Source organism: Globicephala melas, chromosome 9 (assembly GCF_963455315.2).
Source record: "Globicephala melas chromosome 9, mGloMel1.2, whole genome shotgun sequence".
In the NCBI taxonomy this organism is placed as follows: domain Eukaryota; kingdom Metazoa; phylum Chordata; class Mammalia; order Artiodactyla; family Delphinidae; genus Globicephala; species Globicephala melas.
In genome coordinates, this window is record NC_083322.1 from 79,205,006 (window position 1) to 79,231,027 (window position 26,022).

The 26,022-nt window shown below is 36.8% G+C and overlaps 1 protein-coding gene across 1 annotated transcript in view; it reads left to right on the forward strand.

The window, feature by feature from the left end:
• Positions 1–14,632, forward strand: part of SEMA3E (semaphorin 3E) — a 265,807-nt gene extending 251,175 nt beyond the window's left edge. Inside the window, exon 17 of the mRNA XM_030856994.2 lies at positions 10,107–14,632. Within this exon, the coding sequence (XP_030712854.2) occupies positions 10,107–10,559 (453 nt within the window). The 3' untranslated portion in view covers positions 10,560–14,632. The remainder of the gene's footprint in view (positions 1–10,106) is intronic.
• The last annotated feature ends 11,390 nt before the right edge of the window (positions 14,633–26,022 follow it).

The window sequence follows — 26,022 nt, forward strand, 5'->3', positions numbered from 1 at the left end:
TACTTAAATATGGCTTATTGTGTGCCAGGCACTGTCCTATGAATGTTACCTATAGTACTACTTTTAATCATTGCAACAGCCTTATGAAATAGATAGAATTATTGTCCCCACATTATAGATAAAGAAACTGAAGCACAGAGATTGAGTTACTTGCATAATATCACATAGCTTGTGAATTTGAGCCAGATATTCTGGTTTTAACCCTAGGCCCTTAGTTACACTGCAGTGGTGCCTCTAACTGCCATAGCCTGCCTTGGAGGCTTGGGGTAAATAAGAAGCATTGTGAGCTAAAGCTAGAAGCAAGGGGAAAACGCACATATAAGGAAAAGATAGGAGAAGAAAAAACGCTAAAAGTTGAAGAGTAAAATCGTTAGGGAAACAAGTCATCATTGTAGGTAACATTCATTTAGTGCTTACTGTGTGCCCTGTACTGTGCTAAGCGCTTCATGTGTAGTAACTTTTTTAAAACTTACAACATTTCTCTGCAGTGGTTAGTATTATGATGTGCATTACAGAGATAAAATTAAGTAACTGGTGTAAAGTACACAAACGGTAAGTACCACTAGAGTAGTATAGCTTGAGGAAGTAGAGATGGTGCAGATGCGGATGTGGTATAGTAGAACTCAGAGAAAAGGAATTGGATAAGGACAAAGTAACAAACAGCACCCGCTGAAGAAGTCAAACAAATAAGTGCCCAGGCTCTAGTGCAAACATTCAGTAGAATGGTTAAGCCAGGAGCCAGCTAGCAACAGGTGACGTGACGTTGATGCTCGGGGCTGTGTGGGATTAGAAACAGTTCGTATCATGTTCTCGACCTAAAGGTTTAGGTGAGAAGTTTGAGAGAGGTCAACAGTAGGAGACGACAATTGAAAGAACTTCTGCTTTGCTTTTTTGGCTTAAGAAAAACAGTGACTTGGTCATGGTTAGAGGTTGAAGGGAAGTAGCCATGAAGAAGAAAATGTGCAGTTAATTGATGGAGCAAGATGAAGAGTATGGGAGAGAATATCATTGCAGAAGTGACAGGGTGGATTCTAAGAAGGAACGGGAAGAACCCTCGTTCTCTGAACTGAGGAGAAAAGAAAAGAAAGATTTTATATATGTGGATAAGTGTAAGTTCATTTACAGAATCCTAGTTTAGCTGTTCCATAGGCCTTCTATAATTGTTTAAATTAGGTGGCCGTATATATTTCTACATATAATTTGAATTTGGAATACAGCTCAAATCTTCCTTTTATGAAGGAGGTATAAAGTATGTTTGTGTGATTGCGAAGGACAGAACTGTTAGAAACACAACTAAATCACCCCAAAATGATATACCCTGGTTTATGAAGTCTCAATTTCTGCAGCTTGATGTATTTGAATTTACAAACCTCCAAAATAATTGCAAAACTTCAATTCTGAGTAACATCCCGAAGGAAAGGCATCCCTACTTGTTAAGGCATGTGGTTGGAAAATTGCATTATTTCTCTGTGTATTTCTCTTTCTCTAAAATGCATGAGCACTGTATTTTAAAACTAAGTAATTGAGGGACTTCCCTGGCAGTCCAGTGGTTAAGACTGCCTTCCAATGCAGGGGGTACGGGTTCAATCCCTGGGCAGGGAGCTAAGATCCCACATGCCAGGGCCAAAAAACCAAAACGTGAAATAGAGGCAATATTGTAACAAATTCAATAAAGACTTTAAAAATGGTGCACATCAAAAAAAAAAAATCTTAAAAAAATTTTTTTAATGAAATAAAACTAATTGAGGAAAAATTGAAATATGCATTGATTTGCTTAGATTTAAATATTTATTAGTTCACTGTGTGTAATTTTCACTTATCATGACAAAGAAAGCCGTAGTTTCTTCAAGCTACTCAGATTAGTGTAACTGCTCACGTTAATATGATCCTCATTTTGAATGTTTTAAGTTTGGAGTATATTATTTTTAAGCTGAACATAGAATAGTCTTTGGAACCTTGACAATAATTTAAAACAGAAGTTGGTGAAGTACAACCTGCGGGCCAAATCTGGCCCTCAGCCTCGTTTATAAATAAAATTTTATTTGAAAACTGCCACACTCACTTGTTTACCTGGTGTCTGTGATTGTTTTCATGCTACAGCTGCAAGGTTGAGTAGTTATAACAGAGACCATAGGACATATGAAGCCCCAAATCTTTATAGCCCTTTACAGGAAGTGCATTGACCTCTGATTAAAGAGCTCAAAATGAAAACGTATACAAGTAAAGTCTTATTAAGTACCTCGTACTTTGGACAAAATATCTTTTCATGAAAAACCAAGCCCTCATTTTGTGCTGAGCACTATAATTTCATTGGAATGAGTTTTCAGCAAAACCAAACAAAATGAATATTTTCTTGGAATGTGCTCTTTGGGATTTGATTCTTTACTGACAAAACCAATGTGCATCCCAAAGACGCTGTAAACAAGTTTGGGTTCTAGGAAGGAGTTCATAAATCCCCAGTGGGGAAGTTTCAGAGCAATCCCAAAATGCGTAAAATATTCTTCATGCCCATGCCAAAGTGGTATAAGGCAAGCCAGTAAGCTGCTGGTCCATAAGACCATCATCATAATTTATCCCTTGGTAAGCATGGAAGATTTATTTCCCCCTTGATCTTTGTAGATCCTTTCCATTGGGGATTCTCTACTTAAGGGAAACTATTTTTGTGCGTTTGTGGGTCTTAAAAATAAAGTATCAATTTTATGCACTGTATAGACTGCTTAAGTAATGCTCAGATGTGCATGTTTATTATAGAAAATTCAAGAGAGGATGTAAGTTGACAGCAAAACTCCAAAACTTCAATTTGACTTTACTCTCTCAATTCTTTTTTAACTCTCTACCAAAAATTTGTCACTTCTTAACTTCGTCTTCAGACCACCTACTGAGTAGGATAAATTCATCAAAGTTATTTAAATATTGTTGAGAAATCTAAGAGGCATAGTTAACTTATCAGTCAGCAGTTCCTTCTAGATAACTTAGAGTTCATTGCATCTATGCTAAATTGGTACAGTCTCCATGAAAGCATAATTTTATTGATGATTCAATGCATTACGGAGACAGCTTCTCTTGTAAAAACAAAAGAAAGAAAAGTGGAGTACACAGATTACATCTTTTAATGTTGCAGTTGCATTATGTAGTCAAAACTCGGAAACTTTTGAAGCAAAATTTTATCTTCATTGTACCATCTTGTTGGCTAGAGGACTCATGTTTTCTTGACCTTCACCAGTGCTAGCTAATCCATGACAGGGATCAGTGACAGCCCTAAGTTTACATTTCTGTCTTTATTTACATGTTTTGAAAGCATCAGATTTGTTTCACGTGAATATTATTTCTTTGTTTTTCTTGTTATCATAACATTAAAGTATGTGAACTCTTTGCCTCGTTTGAAACATCTGTTTAGTAGTTTTGATGTTTCTACTTCAGTCTGTTAAAAAATGTTCTCATTTTTTCTAAACTAACAACTATTTACAGGTAAATATTCAAAACTTACATTTTTGAACCTTGACAGGCATGTTTTTATAATGTCATATGCCTCGTATTTTAGTTCTGGAGTAATTAGCAATATAGCTTATTAATTTCATTTTTTCCATTGCAATGGTGAAGACAGTTTCTATTGTATGAAGGGAAAATATAAAGCAGCTATGTGATCATAAGAATGGATCTAGAGTTTCAGGTAGAACTGTCTTCTGTTAATTTTCCAAGAGAATGCTGAACACCTTTGAAAATTAAACATATATCTTTCTAGATCTATGGAATCAGATCACGATCTGTTTAATCCCATTGAGACCAGTCTGACTGTGGACATCTGATTAAACGAAGTAACATGGTAATGCAGAAAGTAACTTTAAAAGTATATTTTAGAGACACTTGGATCTCAGAATTTATCATACTTTCCTCTTTCCTTTGGTCACTAGGAAATTTAGTTTGGAATTTATACTCCAATTAGAGTAGCTGTTCAGTGCCTTATGGTATGCAGTTTTGTGTTCAAACATTATCTTTACTTTCATCCTCTGTCCTCTTATTCCCTTCATCCTGATCATCCTGATATTCTTTTTTATTTTTTTATTTTATTTATTTTGCTGCATCAGGTCCTAGTCGCGGCATGTGGGATCCTTCGCTGTGGCGCATGGGCTCTTTGTTGCGGTGCACGGACTTCTCTAGTTGCGGCATGTGGGCTTCTTTCTAGTTGTGGCTTGCAGGCTCCAGAGCGCGCGGGCTCAGTAGTTGCGGCACGCAGGCTCTCTAATTGTGGCATGCAGGCTCTAGAGCACACGGGCTCAGTAGTTGCAGCACGTGGGCTTAGTTGCCCCACAGCATGTGGGATCTTAGTTCCCTGACCAGGGATAGAACGCACATCCCCTGCATTGGAAGGCGGATTCTTAACCACTGGACCACCGGGGAAGTCCCCTGATATTCTTATCTATAGAAATTTTCAACAAAACATTACTTTTAAACTGCTGTTTGCTTATTTTCAAACAATATTTCTAAAAGTATATAATTATAGTATACTAGAGGATGAACAGATCTTACAGACAATTTAGTTTATTGTTTTCCAAACCAGGATGATCACTATGAACATTTGGGGTTTATTTGATTTTTTATTTATTTTATTTTTTTATTTTTACATCTTTATTGGAGTATAATTGGTTTACAATGGTGTGTTAGTTTCTGCTTTATAACAAAGTGAATCAGTTATACATATATATATGTTCTCATTATCTCTTCCCTGTTGCGTCTCCCTCCCTCCCACCCTCCCTATCTCACCCCTACATTTGGAGTTTTTGTTGGTTTGTTTGGTTTGCTTTTTGGTTCTTATTTTTTACTTCAGTTGCATAATTTAATTATACTGCTTAGTTTATGGCACATTGTCATGATCAGTCCACACAAATGTCCTCTCTTGTTTGACTTTATTTTTCCTAGACCACCTTTCTCCATTTTCATCCTTGCTTCCCCATGTACATCCACTGTAATGATTGGGATAAGTCCAGTACTACATTTGTATACTGAACAAGTATGTAACATTTTTAGTGTACATGAGCTGAGAAAATAAATGTATTGTGTTATAACCCTTATTCTGCTTCTGCTTTTTAAAACTCAGCACTATGTTTGTATGGTTTATCACCGTTGCTTTGTGTGTCTCTGTTTCATTGTTTCTGAAGGCTGCTCATCCCATCGCGTGTATTCACTGCTCCTAATTGATCCATTCCCCTATGAGTGGACCAAGAGTGTTGTTAATTCTCACTACCATATCTTTGTTTTTTTGTTTTTTGGGTTTTTTTTTGTGGTACGCGGGCCTCTCACTGTTGTGGTCCCTCCCGTTGCGGAGCACAGGCTCCAGACGCGCAGGCTCAGCGGCCATGGCTCACGGGCCTAGCCACTCCGCACCATGTGGGATCTTCCCGGACCGGGGCACGAACCCGTGTCCCCTGCATCGGCAGGTGGACTCCCAACCACTGCGCCACCAGGGAAGCCCTCACTACCATTTCTTTAATGATCATCTCTGCAGGTAACCCCTTATAGATCTGAGTGAAAATTTCTAAATTATTATCTGTCAACATCTTTCATTTCTATAAGTATTGCCAGCTTGCTTTGCAGAATTTCTGCACCATCTGCACTCTCAAAGCAGTTCATGTGGGTTCCCATTTCCCTATATCCTCACCTATATTTGGTATTTTCTATTTTTTGCCTTTCTTCTGGGTATAATGTAGTATTTCGTTTAAATTTGCGTTCCTAAAATTACTAGTAAGGTTGAACATTAACTTTGCATACTTATTAAACATTTGGGTTTCTCCTCTGAATTGCCTATTTATATGCTTTTTCCATTCCATCTTTTATTTCTCTTTGTTGACTTTCAAGAATTCTTTGCATCGTCTGTGTATATTAATCCATTCTTGAATATAAATACTCCAAACTTCTTTGATATAGTTGATATTTTGAATACATTTTTCACAGTATAGAGTTCTTATTTATGATAACTTTCTTCTCAGCATCTTCTTGTGTTAGATTTACGTTTTCTCCAGTTGGATCTTTAATCTGAAGTAAATACAGCTTTACTTGTTCTCTGTATAGTGTGGTAGGTTTCCCCAAATGAGCCTATTAAGTAATTCATCCTGTCTCTCTTGGGGAATCATCTCTGTCATATAGCAAGTTCACATTGGAAAGTGTTTTTAATAAAAGGAAATTTTTATTTTTATACTGTAATATATGATACATTTTCTGTAAGTCAAACACATTTTTTTTTATTGAAAGAAGGCCAGATAAACAAATGTATAAAATTGTTCGTCTTTATTTCTTTACTAAAACTGATTTCATTGTTAAATATATTCTGAACTAACCAATTCAAGGCCTATGTCTGTCCATTTCCTATAAAAAGTGTGGAACCGTATCATATGGTTGATACACATGGACATCACTGCTTCTTCCTGACTAGCTACCAGATGTGCAGGGTTCTTTGTTCAATTACTTTTTTTATTTGACATTATGAAACATACTGAATCAATCTTTATAGCTAAAAATATTAATACCATTTTCAGTAAGAAATTTTGTTTTTATTGATTGCCTATAAGAATATTTGATAAAGTGATGTATTATGTACCATCTTCTTTTTTTTATATAAATTTATTTCTTTTTTGGCTGCGTTGGGTCTTCGCCACTGTGCGCGGACTTTCTCTAGTTGCGGCGAGCGGGGGCCACTCTTCATTGTGGTGCACGGGCCTCTCATTGCAGTGGCCTCTCCTGCTGCGGAGCACAGGCTCTAGGTGCGTGGGCTTCAGCAGTTGCAGCACGTGGGCTCAGTAGCTGTGGCTCGCGGGCTCCAGAGCGCAGGCTCAGCAGTTGTGGCACACGGGCTCAGTTGCTCCACGGCATATGGGATCTTCCCTGGCCAGGGCTCGAACCCATGTCTCCTGCATTGGCAGGAGGATTCTTAACCACTGCGTCACCAGGGAAGTCCCTGTACCATTTTCTTGACCAGGGAAATCTGGTCTGCAGACAGAACAGCTGGATGAAAACAATTCTGTAAAAAGGATTTGATGTTGAAGATATCCATGTTAACAAAAGGGGAAAGATTAAATTGTGGAAAGAATTCAAATCCAAATTTCTAAGTCATTTTTTATTTTTAGGCATATTTTTATCATAGGCCATGGAAGATATATTTAACTTTCAAAGCAGTTTAACCTTCATAGTGTACAGCTGTCCAGACTCAAGAGTTAAAACATCTTTTCCTAAATTTATGACTCACTGTAACCAGGAGGGGAGACCAAAATTCCAAGACAGGCACTATCTATAACATGCAAATAAATGATGTAGGACAATTCTCATTGTAATTGTCGTGCTTCCACATTTTTGAACCAGTCTGGACTTTATCTATACACAGTGCAGTTTCTCAAACTTGGGTTTCTGATTATGAAAGAAACACCTGCTTTTTATACCAGACTTCTAAACAGAAAACAAAAAACAAGAAACTACTTCTCATCCAGTGATGAAAGGTTTGTATTTATTTCTATTTTTGCTTTATTTCAAAACACTTTCATAGACTGCTTGCTCTATGCCAGAAACTAGGCTAGGTGACTTTCGTGTTTTCTCATGTATTATTCACTCTCACAGGAGGTATAGTAGGGAGAGATCAAAGGATCATATTCGTGATGATGTTTGTATGCAGATTCTTTTCAGGGGAAGACAGTGTCCTGGAACTGTTTTTTCTATGTATCTGTGGAGCACAGACCTCTTCTTTCATTAGTTAGTAACTGCTCCTGAGATCATGCTTGTTTCCTCTCTATCCAAGTCATTATTGAACTTACCTAGAAAAAGTGAATGACTTTTGGATGTATCTTTACGGGTATACCCCATTGTTTTGCATGTTTGTGCACTATGAACTAATTAGTATGTTCTCATTTTTCAGTGTGTTCTGAGCACTCACTGTGGAATATTCAGAGTGATTAGGAGATAGGGCTTTGCCATTATGAAACTTAGTATATGGTTCAAGAGATAAAAATTGTATGGAAAAATAATTTGAAGAGGAATAAAAATACCAACTTATGTACTACAGATGTGAATGCTATTGAGTTACAGAAAGAAACAAAAGATTTTTGTGGGCTGTAAAGAAAGTATTCATTTAAGAAGGGGAAATTTAAGCCTAGAAGGAATTTTTTTAAGTAATGGATGGGTGGAGTTCCCAACAACAGAAAGGAGTTCAACTAATGGAAAGAAAGACTAAGACCAGAATAAGACCTGGAAGTGTGAAGTAAGGGGAGAGCTCAGGGGCCAAGAGCAGTGGCAGTTGTGCGGAGGAAGGTTTGATTCTAGTATTGTATAGGTTCCCCCCACCACCTGCCCTTAAAAGTAAAACATTTTCTTGGGCTGCCATCATCACTTACAATGTTTATTAAATATTCACAAGACTGAAACCAGAAGTGCATTCTTTATGCTCATAGCTTTTATTCAAATATAGAATGAAAATAAATTTACAAATAAATATATGCATCATTTAAATGTTTATTTAATGTGATGACTTTTTTTCGCTGAAATAAGGTATCTCCGTGAACATATTTTGGAATACAGACTACCACATACGTGTGTGTACGTGTGTGTGTAAAACATCTATCCACAGCACCTTGTGCCATATGATGACGCAGTCCCCACACACGTTGTTCAAGTGACCTCAAAACTTTTTACGTACATTAGTACGTAGAGTTGTTGTTTGGTTTTCATGTGGCTGGAATGTATCAGTAACATATTAAATTTACCTTTGTTCTCAGCAGCTGGAAACTATTCAAGCTTTAAAAATGGTTCAGAATAAACACAAAGACTCACAATGAGGTTGATCTTCCACACGATCCCAAATAGAGTTTATTAATTTATATTGATTATCATGAAAATAAACACATTAAGAAATCCTTCTAGAAAATTCATTCATCTCCAGAAGTGTTCCTCTTCCACCAACCATAGTGAGAAACACCACATTAAGCTGCTTTGGGATAGACAATCAGAAAGGCAGAATCTGGTTCCTTGAGCAATGCTCACCTTCTCAGAGGAGCAATAGAGTCTGAATAAGTTCTCAATTAGGAGCATAAAGAAAAGGAGTGGACTTTGAAGAGTAAAATAGCTCCCATATGTTGACATAAAGGAGAAAGATACCAGGTAAAAGAAAACTTATTACAGGACTGTTGTTATGTATTTGCAGGTAATGTCGCAGGCTCGGGTGTACAAAGGTTAACAGGTGAAATGATGGTATTATGGGAAGGAGATACTTTGACATTGGGTGTGAAGGAGGCCTGAAGAAATGACATTTGGTTCAGCCTTTCGGGCTGAGAAGGAACCAGCCGTATGGGAGTCCCTCTAGGTCCTGAAACAGAATGAAGTTGGGCATGAAAGCAGGAACAGAAAGAAGAAGGATTTGGGGGAGACTGCCATGAGATAAGGTCAAAGAAACAGTCATGAAATACGTAGCAAAAAACAGTGAAATGGAATGGATGGATTTTGGGGGTTTTTTTTTCGGTAAGGAGAGAGAGTATAGGTATCCCAGCTCTCTCAACACAGGTCCTTGTAGGTACATTGAGCATTATGATCTGGGAAACATAAGAACCCCTGAACTAATAATGTGAGAAATGGCATTTGTTCTGGCATTACAAAGGAAATTAAATTTGACAAATCTTCATTTCACTCAAACTTTGAGTGCTATGCTGAACTGGGAGAAAGCTCTCTCAGTTTGCTCTTAACAATACTGATGTAAACTGACCTCAAAGTCGTTGATATGAAGTGATCTCAATATAAATAAGTTCAGGACACACACACACACACCTGATGTAATTACCTCTTTCTCATATATATTTATACTATATTTATATATAGTATAACAATATAAATGTAATATAAAAGAAATATATGTATTAAAATATGAATTATAAATAAAATACATCATTTATATACATTTATATAGTTAATATACTCATATAATAGGTATATAATATATATAATTATATATATGATTTTTAGGATTTCATCATACGATAACAAAAATGAAAGGATTCTAGATAGTGGAAAGGGTTATAGGTTGGCGTTCTTTTGTCCTGGGTAATACTTCAGTGCCGTTGATTTTCTTGTTCTTGCAGGTGAAGACAGATGACAGAATGGTTAAGATGGACCTCGGTTTACTCTTCCTGAGGGTACGCAAAGTGGATGCTGGGACCTATTTTTGCCAGACAGTAGAACATAGTTTCGTCCATACAGTCCGTAAAATCACCCTGGAGGTTGTGGAAGAGGAGAGGGTGGAGGAAATGTTTACCAAAGACTACGAAGAGGACGGGCCTCACAAGACACCTTGTCCTGTTCAGAGCAGCATCCCACATGGAACCAAACCCTGGTACAAGGAATTCTTGCAGCTGATTGGTTATAGCAACTTCCAGAGAGTAGAAGAATACTGTGAAAAGGTATGGTGCACGGATAAAAAGAGAAAAAAGCTTAAAATGTCCCCTTCCAAGTGGAAGTATGCCAACCCACAGGAAAAAAAGCTCCGTCCCAAAGCAGAGCATTATCGCCTGCCTAGGCATGTGCTGGACTCCTGATGGGGCGAAACCAGCTACTGGCTTCTGAAGAATTTATATTTAGAAACCAAAAAAAAAAAAAAGCGAAAGAGAAACCATCCACCTTCTTTGCATTACTTAAAAGAGATTTCTGTAATACAGAAAGGACTATAAAGGTGTTATGATAAATTATTCTATATACTCATTTGACTGGTTGAACCTTACATAAAATTACCTAATTTTTTAAAAACGTTATTGCTTGATGATTTCACATTATATTTATCAAAAGGTGACCATAGCTGTAGCTTTGAGTACTTGTCTGCTTTTCCATGGCAATTATTATTTTACCCTGGGAAGACTTAAGATTATTGCAATATTGCTGAAAAATTAGAGATTTTCATAATCATGGCAAAAATATACGTTTTGATCCTTCTGAACTTTGCCTTTCCACCACGATGTAAAATATATAGAATATCAGATACTTTAACATTCTCATGTGAACCGTCTGTAGTCTTTAAGAATTATTGTGTTAGTGTTGTCTAAGCCATGAGCTTTATGAAGCGGGTGTGTTGTAATTATCGTAAACCATGAAGGAAAAATTGTGGTCACCTCGAGGCTTGTGCTTTTCATAAAACGTTCATTAAACCACATTCACAATAGTCCTGTTTCAGGATGAAAACACATTCTTTCAATTTCACTCCAGTGCAGAAAGAAGAAAGTCAAGGTAACTACTCAGAAAAACAGCAAAATATGTCAGAACAGCTGGAGTGACAGACTCTAACTGAAAACATTTTTGCTGCCCTCTTGTGGTAGAAAAGGTATATTCTCTTTTTTTTTTTTTAATTCTATGGATTGTGCAGTAAAGATCTGAAACCAGTTTCTCAGTAACTGTATCTAGCTCATTTTCAGAAAAAAAACTAAGTGGAGTAAAAATGTGTTAATACTTATATCATGTTTTAAAGTGGAGATAATATGTTTATTATTACCTCACAAGCCCAAAATGAAGATACTACGGCACTGAAGCTCTATTAAAACTTAAATTTTATGCCTTTTAAATAGTCTTCCGTGAAATCTAAAAGATATTCCAGAAACATGTTTTATTATTTAAAAATAAGTAAAGCATTCTGCTCTCAGATACCAAAATTTCCTTTCAATTTTATATTAACAAATAGGAAAATTGTTTCATGAGGTTCACTTAACTACTGAGATGTTTAGAGCACCTTAACTTTTTTCTTATAAATCTTATCCGAAGTTTTTATTTTTGAGAATGCTTATTTCCTGAAGTTTTTTCTTCTATTTAGCCATTAACTTTCTAAAATATGAAATTCTGAGAGTTTTCATTTAACCACAAACTAAAAGCAAGTGAATTACACATGAAAACAGTTATGAATATTTAAATGTTCATTTTGAATAACGTTCATTTCAGTTTTCAAAATTAGCTTATAGGCTATACATTTAAGAAAGTTAAAGTGTTGATAACTTGTGATGGTTTGCAATTTCATTCAAACATTAACAAATTTAAGAAAGTTTGGAAAGTTCATTCAATAAGCTACCAAGCTCCAAAAGTCCTAAAGGAAACAAATATATCAGAAGTTAACATTCTCTGAAACATGCAGTTGTTATTTACCTAGAAATCCACTGGAGGTCATTGCTGCCCACCAATATTAACCGAAAACTGTATATGTTTCAATAAAAGCCTGCCCAACGTGGAGAAATAGAACCATAACCACAAATCACAGGGAGGGTCCTTAGCCAACTTTATGTCTGAAATATTCAAAGTGAACAGATAAGGCAAAGCATAATTGAAAATATTCTTCCATTAACACAAGAGAAGGGAAAGTAGGATTTTCTCCTGTATTCAAAATTTTTTTAAAATAAGGCAGTTGCCGTATAAGTAGTTATCACTTTAAATAACACACACAAGCAGTTAATAATAATGATAGCAGTGACGTCAATTGTGAGCTAAAATATTTGGTAACTGAAGAGAGAAGACTAAAGAAAATAACTTTTCTGTGACATAAGTCTTAAGAATAAATGGTCCTACAAGCTGTTCAACTAAAATGAGATGACTATTTTAACAAGAAAAAGAAAGAAGCTTTTTAAAATGCTAACTTGAAAGAAGCCTGATAAGAAAATTTTGAGGACACAAGTTCACAGTTTAGGGAGAGCACTAAATTTCATACACACTTATTTTTCTGTTTTCTCAGTTTCTGTCTCTCTCTCTGTCTCTCTGCCGCCGGCTCCTCCCTCCTCTTTTCTCCCCCCATACGTGAGTGCAGGTACACAATCTCACACGCACACACACATCATGACATACTTTAAGAGGAATCTCCATTGCCCTCTCAAAAGACAAACCAACAACCTATGCTGTCCTGTCCTTCTTGAGAATCTGAAACATACCACAAAAACATATTTGCAATCTTTTGTTCTGTCTGGCATTAGAAATCAAATTTAGAATCTCCTTTGCGACATGCCCAAGCTTGGAAAATCACAGGTGAATTGATCCTTTTTATCCCCTTTTTCTTGAACTCAGGAAGGGCACATACTTAGTCACCTGCCTTGACACCAGCACATTTTTGCCAGACCCCGTGCCCTCTGGGAACACACAGCTGAGAAAGAATCGTAACCCATAACTACCCATCCTAGATTCAAAGGGACACCTCCCTGTGGGGTCAGTCTCCTGCTTCTTCAGCTGTCTTCTGTGTTATTCTCTGGGAAGGGAGAGGACCTGTGAATAGAATGAGTTTGGCATAGGACAATGTGCACCTCTGTTTTCAGTTTTGTGTCACCCATTGAGCTAGAGGTGGAGATTTGTAAACTAGAAGGATTACAACTTGAATGGATCTTACTTTATGATTTGTAACGTCTCTTCCACATCTAGCTTTCTCCATTGCTAATGTTTTCTTTTGTGGTTATTACTGAATATTTCAGTGCAAAGCTATCAACTTGGAGAAACAGGATTTAAAAATAGTAATAAACACTCATAAGAGCTCTAGCAAAAAGGGAGCAGAAAGTCTTTGCCTGCTTAGTAAGTGGCAATTCCATATATATTTTAGAGTTTTTTCCTTCCTAAAGTTAGTTAAATACTTAGGATGTTTTTAATCAAGTGTGTAATATTCGCTATAGGGTGTAGGGTTTTGTAAATCTTCATAGTTATTATGAACATTTGTAAAATTTGTAAATTACAGTAAATCGTTTTGAGTGTTAGTGGTAAGCATGAAACAAACACAGAAGCTGTTGTCCTTGAAATGAATTGTCTTCAGCCTGACTGATGTATTAAAAATATCACTTAGCGGGCTTCCCTGGTGGCGCAGTGGTTGAGAGTCCGCCTGCCGATGCAGGGGAGACGGATTCGTGTCCCGGTCCGGGAAGATCCCACATGCCGCGGAGAGGCTGGGCCCGTGAGCCGTGGCCGCTGAGCCTGCGCGTCCGGAGCCTGTGCTCCGCAACGGGAGAGGCCACAGCAGTGAGAGGCCTGCGTACCGCAAAAATAAATAAATAAATAATCTTTACGAAAAATATCACTTAGCATTGTATAGGTATTTGAGATCCCAGGAGAAAGTGCCACAGTCATGATGCCTGTAAGGAGTTGCTGTTATTTTTCTTAGAGCAAAGTTTCACATTGAGATACTTCTTCAAAAGCAGTGCTCATTTTTCAGGCCAACAACTGTTGCATTTGAATCAGATATAAATAATAGATTTTCCAGAAACACTTTCGATTGTAGTATGTTATGTAACCTGGTACGTTTATTTTATTTTTGTTGGGAAGATAGCGTTATCTTTTTGGCTTTCATTATAAACTCAGTGTGTTCTGTTTGTGTCTAACTGGCTTAGTTACAAGCTAGAGGACTGTATTGGGGTATTTCTGTCTGTATGGCTTCCTTTTATTTGCTTGCCTGTGTCCATCACAGCATGTGCCGTATTGTTTCTTCTTACTGATGATAAGCCATGAGACTTATTACCATCTGGTGGCGAGCTCCAAAGACCATAGACAATGGGTCTCTTTGACTGTTGCATGAATCTGCCACTGTACACTGCAGAATTTGTACCATTATGTATAATTTCTATTTAGTTCAACTTAGAGGATAAAGAAATAAATATTTGTAAACCCTTGAGTGCTGTCCGAGGAGTGTTTTCTCACTTTTTGGCAGTTGAAGCCCAGTTTCATAACATGTCAAGCTGAACGTAAACATACAATGTTAGACAAGCACTGATTTTTAAGAAGTTAGAAAAGAATTCAGTTCTCTTCCATTTCAAATGTGTAAGTCAACTTTCTTAAGAAGGAGAGCTCGTTCATGTCAATACCTTGCAGCGGTTGGATTTGTTTATGTCACATCATGTTTCTAGGACCAGCATCCAGAAATCCCTTTCAAAGCTGCATCATCCAGGTAAGAGATACGGAAAATGAATGCCTTTAAAATGGTAACTAATAGGGTGTTTACGATTTTTACAAGCCTCGACTGGTGTCTAAATTGCTGTTTTCTCTGCTATTTTTTATAGGAACTTGGGGAGGTCATTTGAATGAGATTTAGTGTTAAATGACTCCTTCTTTGGGGAGTTTTGTTTTCAAGGCCAATTTTATTGTATCGGTAAGTAGTTCCGATGTTTTAAAGGAAGATGTTGGCAGCAACCTAGGACATGTTTCTGGCAGCTTTGTGATATGACAGTGCCATTACTGCTTATACATGTTTCACACTTGCATTTATTTATAATACAGGCCCTACTTTTAGTGTAGTATTTGATGAACCCATTGAAACTGCTTTTTAGATCCATACTCAGTCATTTGTCGAGGAAAAGTAGAGAAACATTTGTGGGAATTAGAAATCGCTTACCTATTATTCAAAGGGAACAAAAGTCTGCACCCCTTTTTATTCAGAACTATGAGCCAGGCAGTGGATGGTTGCTTAATAATGCCATTAGGTTATGTAGATCAATAAAAATTGAATTATATTTGTTCTCAGAAGATGTTTTCATTGGAAAAATTCCAAATCTTCATTTTACCTTATGCACTGAGACACTCAACAAGAGTGTAGCTTTAAAATTTTTTTTTCAAGTGTTTTGAGTGTTGTGAAAAGTACTTCTAATTGTGAATCTTGGGACTTCTGGTCAGGATGGCATTGAACAGCCACGCTTTGATTCAGAGGAGCTGCAGTGAGGTAGCAATGATAGTGCATAAAAAGAAAAAATAATTTAACAAAAAAAAGAAAGAGACAAGTCACAGCAAGAAGGTGGTCACCTGCAAGACAGGAAGAGGGCTCTCACCAGGACTGAAGTGGCCAGTCCCCTGATCTTGGACTACCCAGCCACCAGCACTGTGAGAAATAAAATTAATTGTCTGATGTGCAAGTCACCCAATCTATGGTTGTTTTTTTTACAGCAGCCTGAGCAGACTAATACACAATGAAAGCACAGAGAAGGCAGAGACATTAAGGAATAAACAGAAACATGCAAAATGAGCCTAGAAACAAATATTCCAAGACATTTCAAAATATCTGAAGTTGAGTGAAAAGCGATATCTGGAAAAAGTGATGAGAAGTGGCCTCTCAACCATGACTGTCGGCTTAGAGCAATCAGGTTAGGGCATTCAGAAAGAGTTTCCATATTGTAGGAGGTCTCTTTGTGGCTCAGAATAGGTTTGGGGGGAAGGGAAAGACAAAATTATAAGCTCAATATTCAAGCAGAAAAACAAAAAGAGCTGGTGACAAGCAGGATGATCCCTTGGAGATTATTCCATAAATTTAATCTATTTTGAAGGAATGATTGAAGAGTTTCTTAATTTTACATGTTTTTTTTTTTTTAAGCAGCTTAAAACAACTCAAATTTATTATCTTGTGATTTCCACAAATCAGAAGTCCAGGCCCATTGTGTTTCAGTTGGATTCTCTGCATAGGATCTCAAAAGACCAAAATCAGTGCATCAGCTGCCTGGGCTCTGGTGAAGAATCCACTTTCAAGTTCATTCTGATAATTGGGAGAATTCTGTTCCTTGTGGTTCCAGGACTGAGATCCCATCCCTGCTCCATATTCAATGCCAGCAGTGGGCTGTTGAGTCCTTCTGAAGCTTAGACTCCCTCTGACTTCCTGTCATGCTGCATTTCTCTGTCTCCAGTTGGAGAAATGTTACTGCTTTAAGGGTTTGTGTGATTAGACTGGGCCCGCCCACATAATCCAGGCTAATCTCCTTATTTTAAAGTTTGTAACCTTAGTTACATTGCTAAAGTCCCCTTTGCTGTGTAACAACATATTTTCAGATTCTGAGGATTAGGGTATGGGCATATTTCAAGGACCATGTAAATCTCCTGGTCCCCAAAGCGTCACATTCCTCCCAAATGCAATGTACATTTACCCCTATCTCAAGGTCCCCTAATGCCTTATCCTTCAGCTCAAAAGTCCTCAATCTTCTCATCTGCTTCTAAGTCAGGTATGAATAAGGCTCTTGATATACTATCAAATACCCTTTGGGGGTACAGTTCCTATCCATCTGTGGCCCTGTGAAACTAAAGGAACAAGTTATCTGCTTCCAACATATAATGATGGGTCAGGCATAGGGTAATAGTTTACGGATATTCTGGCTCAAACAAGGAGAAAATGGTAGATAAAAATGGAGTCCCCAATCCAAAGCAGTTTGAAAATTCAGCTCGGCAACTTCCGCGAGGTTTCAAGGCCTGGAAATATTCTTCTGTGCCTCTTGGCTTTCTCTCTGATTATCCGTCTCTATGCTCTCTATCCCATTCTCTGGACTCCCTTTTTAAAATACCAAAATCAAAGACATAGCTCTTCCTAAAAACACTGATACGAAGTATACAGGTAATTATCTCAGCTTTCAATTTTGTAAACTTGAAATTTTTTTCCTGTTAACATCAGGATGATGTGTAATTGACAGATGACATTGAGTTATGCTGACTATAACATCCTACCAGTTTAATAAATGAAAATGCTAAGCTCAAAGTTGTCTTTCCTCAAAGGCTTATGGAAAAGTGAAGTAGTTGTTCTATCAGGTATGTAGATGTATCTCACTGTAGGGTTTTTATTATGTTTCCTCAGTGACTAATGATGTGCTTATTTGTGCTTATTTGTTATTCATATATGTTCTTTGAGGACATGACTATTCAAGTTATTTGCCAATTTTTATTGAGTTGTTTACCTTTTCATTATTAAGTTGTAAGAGTTCTTAATATTGTTTAGATATAAGACCTTCGTCAGGTATAAATGGTTTTTATTAAGTTCTATTTATTGACATTTCAAGTTTTTTGCATTAAATTTAGGAAATTTTTGCCAAACACAAGGTCACTAAGATTTTTTTCCAATATTTTCTTTCAGAATTTTATGGCTTTACTCTCACATTTAGATCCATAATCCATTTGAAGTTAGTTTGTGTGCACTGCGAAGTATGTGTCAAGATTTATTTTTTTTGCATGTGTTTGTTCAGCTATTCCAGTACCATTTGTTGAAAAAACAATTCCCCCATTGAACTGTCTTTGTACTTTTTTAAAAAAAATTGAAGTGTCGTTGATTTACAATGTTGTGTTAGTTTCAGGTGTACAGAGTAGTAATTCAATATTTTTGCAGATTATATTCCATTATAGATTACTACAAGATAATGGGTATAATTCCCTGAGCTATACAGTAAATCCTCATTGCTTATCTATTTTGTATGTAGTAGTTTGTACCTGTTAAACCCATACCCCCAGTTGGTTCCTCCCCCCTTCCCTCTCCCCTTTGGTAACCACAAGTTTCTTTTCTATGTCTGTGAGTCTATTTCTGCTTTGTATATACATTTTTTGTTTTTAGAGTCCACGTATAAGTGATATCATAATATTGTCTTTCTCTGTCTGACTTATTTCACTAAGCATAATATTCTCTGGGCCCATCCACATTGCTGCAGATGGCAGTATTTCATTTTTTTTTATGACTGAGTAATATTCCATTGTATAAATACCACATCTTAATCCAGTGGTCTATTGATGGGCACTTGGGTTGCTTACATGTCTTGGCTATTATAAATAGTACTGCTATGAACATTGGGGGTGCATGTATCTTCAAATTAGTGTTTTCATTTTTTCCGGGTATATACCCAGGAGTGGAATTGCTGGATCATATGGTAGCTGTATTTCTAGTTTTTTAAGGTACCTCCATACTGTTTTCCATAGTGATTGCACCAATTTACAATCCCAACAGCAAACGAGGGTTCCCTTTTCTCTACAACCTCTCCAACATCTGTTATTTCCAGACTTTTTGTTGATAACCGTTCTGACTGGTGTGAGGTCATACTTCATTGGGGTTTTGATTTGCATTTCTCTAATAATTAGTCATGTTGAGCATCTTTTCATGATCTCTGCACCTTTTGATGAAGGTAATCAGCTATAAAATTTTTAGTTTTACTGAACCAAGCTAACCTACCAGACTTAACGGTTTACGCCTGTCCCAAAATGTGTAACATTCCACATATATGAAAGTCCTTTTAGTCCTAAAAATTCTATCAACTAAAGAATGTCTTTGATTTATCAAGCCATCTTCTTTAAAATGCCAATAACTCTTGTAGAACTGAGGAGACTAGATAGAATTCACTTCGGCAGTATCAGTTAGCTTAACCAGCCATATGGAGTCATCTGAACTGTTAGAATGACATTTTTGATGGAATGGGGGTGGGGGAAGGAAGTGAAAGGAGGAAAGAAAGGAGCTATTTGGCTTTTTAGAATGGAACGCTTTAAGGAAAAGTTCAGGCCCTGGTTGAGAGATTAGAGTAACAGAGGAGGAATGTGCCCCCAGGGGTAAGAAGATGAAAATAGGAGATAAAATGACATTTTATACAATTTCTCCTGTATTCGTATTGTTCTTTATTCAGGAAAACGTATAAACTTTAAAAATGCTTTCTACAACCCCCTTCAAGTTTGTTGTCAACTATCATCCACAGTTCCTGAGTCCTCAGATGCCTCCTTTCTGCGCTATGTGGCCTTAAATCTCAGAAAACCGAGCTCAGGCTAGTTAATACTCAGGTGAGGTGTTTCAGGGACATGTCGGTTAAAAAGATGCTTGTGGCTTTCAAAGTCATTCAACAGCTGTTTACAACATTATTTCCTTAGGGATGGTACATTTTTGAGTTATCAAAATGCTTTGGGCAGGGTTTTCTATGTTACATCATCATAAAACGTCATCTAATTCCTCAAAGATGTAATTATATGCAAAATAAGCTTAGTGCTAATATATTTTTTGAAACATCATCTTCTAAAATTTTAAGTGTATATTTGGTTATCATGTTCTTTATTAACCAGACTATTATAATATATAGAATAATATGTCAAATATAAACTAGTTCCTAAAATGTGTGCATAGATGGGAAATTTACTGTAACACTTTTACTCTCTCAGGAGTGATATTGCAGATATATTCTTGGTAGCAATCTGAAAATTAGCTTGGAGTTTATTTTTAAATGTGAGAATGTCTCGTTTCTGCAACTAATTAATTCTTTTTAGTGAGGATACACATTGAAACACTGAATTTATTTATTCTGGTTTGTCATGTCTATATGTAGCCTAGCAGTCAAAGCTTTTCTAAACAGGACATTTTAAAACTGTATTCGTTTTACCACATTTTATGATATAGCACAAAAAATTACTACAGAATGTTTTCAGAGGATCCATAAATGAAATACTGAGGCACTTGCCTGAGGAGATCAGTAATCAGTATTTTATGTGCTACATTGGTCTGTTCATCATCTACTATGTTTGAGGCATGTGGTTGATATTGTATTTGGTACAGTGCAAAGCTCTCTCTGCATTATGTTAAAAATGATCCCTGCACCAAGGGACTAGCCTAATTCAGGTGTTTAATACCAATCCCCTTCCCTTGTCATTCTCCTTTCAGTCAGATAGATAGATAGATAGATAGATAGATAGATAGATAGATAGATAGATGTATAGATACATTTTATTATTGAAGGAACCTTTCCAAACAGCCTCACTAAATCTTTTATTACCCTCCTAAAAATCCCCTCCAAGGACTCTATTCTTTGTACAGAAGGAAGCCAAAACTCCTTAGCCTGACATTCAAGGCAACTGCATTATCTCTTGTGTATTCTACGCTGTATAACAATTGAGAAAACTTAATGTATGGAGGCTTTTTAAACATTTTTACCTTGCTACCCTCAACTACTGGTATGTTATAAAATAGAGCTATATTCCACTTGTATTACAACTTGGATAGACAGAAAAATTGTAGTTTCTTTACTGTCTTTATCAAGCCCAGGTCTTTTTCACAAGCTCTGAGAATCTGGGTATCAGGAAAAAACACGAGCTCTTCTTATTACTATTTGATCTGATGAAATGACTGTGACAGACCTTGTAGTTAGGCGATAGTCCTTCTTGGACACTAATTCTCAGACTCAGATGGCGAAGTGCTGCCTGTCACCCAAGGTCTCTCGGGAGGATGGTGTACAGGGGTATGGAGGAAGGAAGACGTGTGATCTCCTGTCACTGTGAATGACTGTCTTCATATCCAAGCCATGCCTTAGAGTGTCCTTGGGCTCCTAGAGTCTTCAGTAGAATTATGATGCCATTAAAATATCTCATTTTCTCTCAAGGCCTTGATGATCCGACCTCAACTCCCAAATCCCTGGTGCTTAGTTACACTAGGATCTGGCTCTCCCCCTCAAGAAACTCTTAGCCCACATAGTCCGCCTGTAGTACCACTTCGCCTCTTCTGGTAGGTTACCTGGCTGACACTCTTGACTATCTTTCACTTCTTTTCTCAAGGAGGACAAGAACTTCTGGTAATTTTAGTCAACTCAGTGTGTTGAGTGGAGACACCTGTGTACGTTGTGAGCTGATGTCCAGGTTCTGTTTACCTAGTTTCTCACTGTGTCACCAGGTTTCTTTGGTGAGACCTAGTCCCAGGTTGATATACAGACCATCTATATGGTAGCCTCCTCTAACTTTTCCAGGTGAGATGTGGGTCATTCTACCCACAGTAACCTCTTCCTGTTATCCACTTTTGCATGCTCTGGGGCTTTAAAGCAACTGAGAGGGAGACGGTATCAAGGCCTGAGATTTTATCTCACAAGTTAATGAGGTAGCCTATTACTGTTTCATAGGTGCTGGCAGAAGACACAAGATCCCTAGATCAGGGACAAAGGACTTATTATTCTTAACTCAGAAAGTAGCCTGAGTATGATGTTGGCACTGGTTTCTCTTGTCCCCCAGGTTCCATGGAGGTGACAAATTGCTCCTCCGGTAAATACTGAGTACATTTTGGGTTTGAGTCACAGCTGAAAGTCATTGATTTGGGGACACGTGCTGCTTTTAATTTTAAGCTTTGTTTTTTGCTCTAGAGGGATACATTGCATCATCCCTTAAGGTTGCTTGCTGCCGATCCCACCCTGAGAAATGATGCAGGTAAGAAAAGTCAAGGCTTTGAATACTTGCCACATTTAGCAAGAACATGCAGGGGGTCTTCTGTCCCATGGCAGAGTGCCTCTCCCAACAGAAGGTTCATATACATTCCTCACACTTAGCCTCTCCTGCCTCTCACTCCTGTCCACACGTCTCCAGACCAGGAAGGATGAGCTTTTCTTTTTCTTACCCTACATAACATCCTTCTTTCTCATCACTGCCTAATGCTAGGACATCATAGTGGATAGGAGTAGCTCTCCTACACTACGGAAGATCTCAGATGTCCCTTCACATCTAGCACTTGACAAATTCAGTAGGAGCTAAGTCGGTTCAGGTCCTCTGGGAAACAGACACCAGGATGGAATTAGAAATGCAAGAGAATCTTTGGAGGCAATGCCTGTGAAAAATAAAGGTGAGAGAGAGGAGAAGTAGCCAGGTGAATACTTTAAGAGTATTACACAGGTCTGACACCTGTGGGAGGAGATGGGGGAAGGAAGGAATATTTGGGATGAAGAATCTCTGAATGTGATGTAACTCTGAGGAAGTGGTAGGCAGCCCAATTGGTAGTTCCCCATTGGGAAGGAATGACCAGATCTGAGTGTCCTTGCTACACTCAGTCATCGAGTTGCCCTGGGACTGGGCTTCAGCTAGGGGCCATCAGCTGCCTGTACTCTTTGCAGCTGGTTCTCTCTTACAGGGAGTTCTGAGCAGTGTACTTTCTTGGCTGCCACAGGGACCAAAGGAATTATCCATCTTGTCTCTTTATAATGGCTTGTTTTAAAGCCTGTCATCAAACTAAAGAGCTCAAATAACCCCCTTGTCTGCCTTGGAGCCATGATTGGCTTGTACTGGGAGGCAGAAGATTGCAATGGGGGAAATTAGAACATATACTTTAATTTTTCAAAAATGTTCCCATTGCAGATATTCTTTTATGTCTTAAGATGTTGAAACTTATCCTTTTCAAAGCTGTTTTCAAGACATGTGTTCTCCATAAAGCTCTCCCAGAATTAATCTCTAACTAGTAAGTGTATGTTTACATTACAGTATGAATAATCAAAATAAATGCTAATGGCATGACTAAAACCCACTCATTTTTATTTCATGTTCAAGCCTTCCCTACCTTCATAAAGAAAGCTCTAATGAAGTCAACCACCTGCAGGTCTAGACCTGCCTCAGTCTGTGAACAGATCCTCACAGAAGTAGGAATTTTGTTAGCACCCTCTGTCCCACTTTCTTAAAATCAGGTCAGTTCCCGCATATGGGATCTGTGGCCCAGATGCAGCCTATGCACCATGGGTGTTTTTTTTGTTCATATATATATATATTCATTTAACCCATGTGTAGAATCTACCGGAATTACACAATTCATATTTCATAGGTCCTACAAACATACGTATTTTGTTCTTAGCAGAACAGTGGGAATACACACACAAAAGAACTCATCTATTTTTTTCTTAAACGAATCAAAACAGTTGATTTTTAAGCAGATATAGAAACACATATATGCATATAATATATAAAGTCAACATTTTAATATGATTCAAAACTGTATACCCACTTTACTGAGAGGTTTTATCATAAATAAATGTTCAATTATGTCAGATGCTTTTTCTGCATCTATTGAGCTGATCATATGATTTTTAATCTTCATTTTGTTAGTGTGGTATATCACATTGACAGGTTTACAAAAGTTGGACCATCCTTGTATTTCTGGAACAAATTCCATTTGACCATGGTGTATGATCCTTTCAACATTATGATTGAATTTGGTTTTCTAATATTTTGCTGAGGATTTTTGCATCTATGTTTATCAGAAATGTTGGCCTGTGATTTTCTTTTCTTATGGTGTCCTTGTCTGATTTTGATATCAGAGTAATGCTGGCCTCGTAAAATGAGTTTGGAAGAGTGCCCTCCTCTTCTCGTTCTTGGAATAGTTTGAGAAGGATTGCTATTAATTCTTTGAATGTTTGGTAGAATTTACCAGTGAAGCCTCTGGTCTTGGACTTTGTTGGGATTTTTTTTTTTAATTGAAGTGTCATTGATTGACAGTATTGTGTACAGCAAAGTGATTCGAGATATATATATTCTTTTTGATTCTTTTCCATTAGAGGTTATTAAAATATATTGAATATAGTTCCGGTACATACAATAAATTCTTGTTGTTTATATGATATTTTATATATGGTAGTCTCTATCTGTTCATCTCATACTGTATCTGTTAATCTCATACTCCTAATTTATCCCTCCCCCCTTCCCCTTTGGTAACCACAAGTTTGTTTTCTATGTTAGTCTGTTTCTGTTTTGTAAATAAGTTCATTTGTACTAATTTTTAGATTCCACATATAAGTAATATCATGTAACATTTGTCTTTCTCTGTCTGACTTGCTTCACTTAGTATGATAATCTCTACATCCATCCATGTTGCTGCAAATGGCATTATTTCATTCTTTTTTATGGCTGAGTAATATTCCATTGTGTGTGTGTGTGTGTGTGTGTGTGTGTGTGTGAGTGTGTGTGTGTGTATGTGTATACCACATCTTTATCAATCCACTTTTTTGATTACTGATTCAGTCTTCTTACTAGTAATCTGTTCATATTTTCTATTTCATCATGATTCGGTCTTGGTAGGTTATATGTTTCTAGAAATTTATCCATTTTTTTCTAGGCTGTCCAACTTTTTGGTGTATAAACTCATAATGGTCTCTTATGATTCTTTGTATTTCTGTGGTATCAGTTGTAATATCATTTAGTTCATTTCTGATTTTATTTATTTGAATCCTCTCTTTTTTCTTGGTGAGTCTAGATGAAGTTTTATCAATTTTGTTTATCTTTTTCACAGAACCAGCTCTTAGCTTTATTGATCTTTTCTATTGTCTTTTTAGTTTCTGTTTCATTTATTTCTGCTCCAATCTTTGTTATTTCCTTTCTTCTACTCACTTTGTGCATTGTTCTCTTTTTAATTCCTTGAGGTGTAAAGTTAGGTTGTTTATTTGAAACTTTTATTGTTTCTTGAGGTAGGCATTTATTGCCATGAACGTTTGTCATGGAAGTGCTTTTGCTATATCCCACAGATTTTGGTATATTTCCATTTTTGTTTGTCTCAAGGTATTTTTTGATTTCTTCTTTGACCCACTGGTTGTTCAGTAACATGTTGTTTACTCTCCATACATTTGTGAATTTTCCAGTTTTCTTCATGTAATTAATTACTTGTTTCATACAATTGTGGTCAGAAAATATTCTTGCTATGATTTCAGTTCTCTTAAATTTATTGACTTGTTTTGTGGCCTAAAATATAATCTTATCCTGGGAAATGTTCCATGTGCACTTGAGAAGAATGTGTATTCTATTGCTTTTGGGTGGAGTGTTCTATATATATCTGTTACGTACATTTGTCTAACATGTCATTTAAGGCTGATGCTTCCTCACTGATTTTCTGTCTGGATGATCTATCCATTGATATAAGTGGGGTAGTAAAATCAACTACTATTGCCATCTATTTTTCCCTTTAGTTCTGTTAATATTTACTTTAAATATTTAGATGCTCCTATGTTGGGTGCATAAATATTTACAAATGTTATATCCTCTTGGTGAAATGACCATTTCATATCTATGTAACACTCATCTTTGTCTTTTATTACAGTCTTGTTTTAAAGTCTATTTTGTGTGATATAGTTATGGCTACTCCAGCTTTCTTTTGGTTTCTGTTTGAATCGAATATCCTTTTCCAGCCCTTCATTTTCAGTCTGTGTCTTCTTACATCTACAGTGAGTCTCATGTAGGCAGCATATACATGCTTCTTGTTTTTTTAAATCTCTTTAACCACTCTTTGTCTTTGATTATAGAATTTAGTCCATTTAGATTTAAAGTAATCATTAATAAGTATGTACTTATTGCCATTTTGTTAATTGTTTACTAGCTATTTTTGTAGTTCCTTTCTGTTTCTTTTTCTCTTGCTCTCTTCCGTTGTGGTTTGTTGACTTTATTTAGTGGTATACTTATACTTCTTTCTTGTCATCTTTTGTGTATTTACTGTAGATTTTTGGTTTGTGGTTATCACGAGGCTTACATATAATACCTTATATCTGTAACAGTCTGTTTTAAGTTAATAACAAGTTAAAT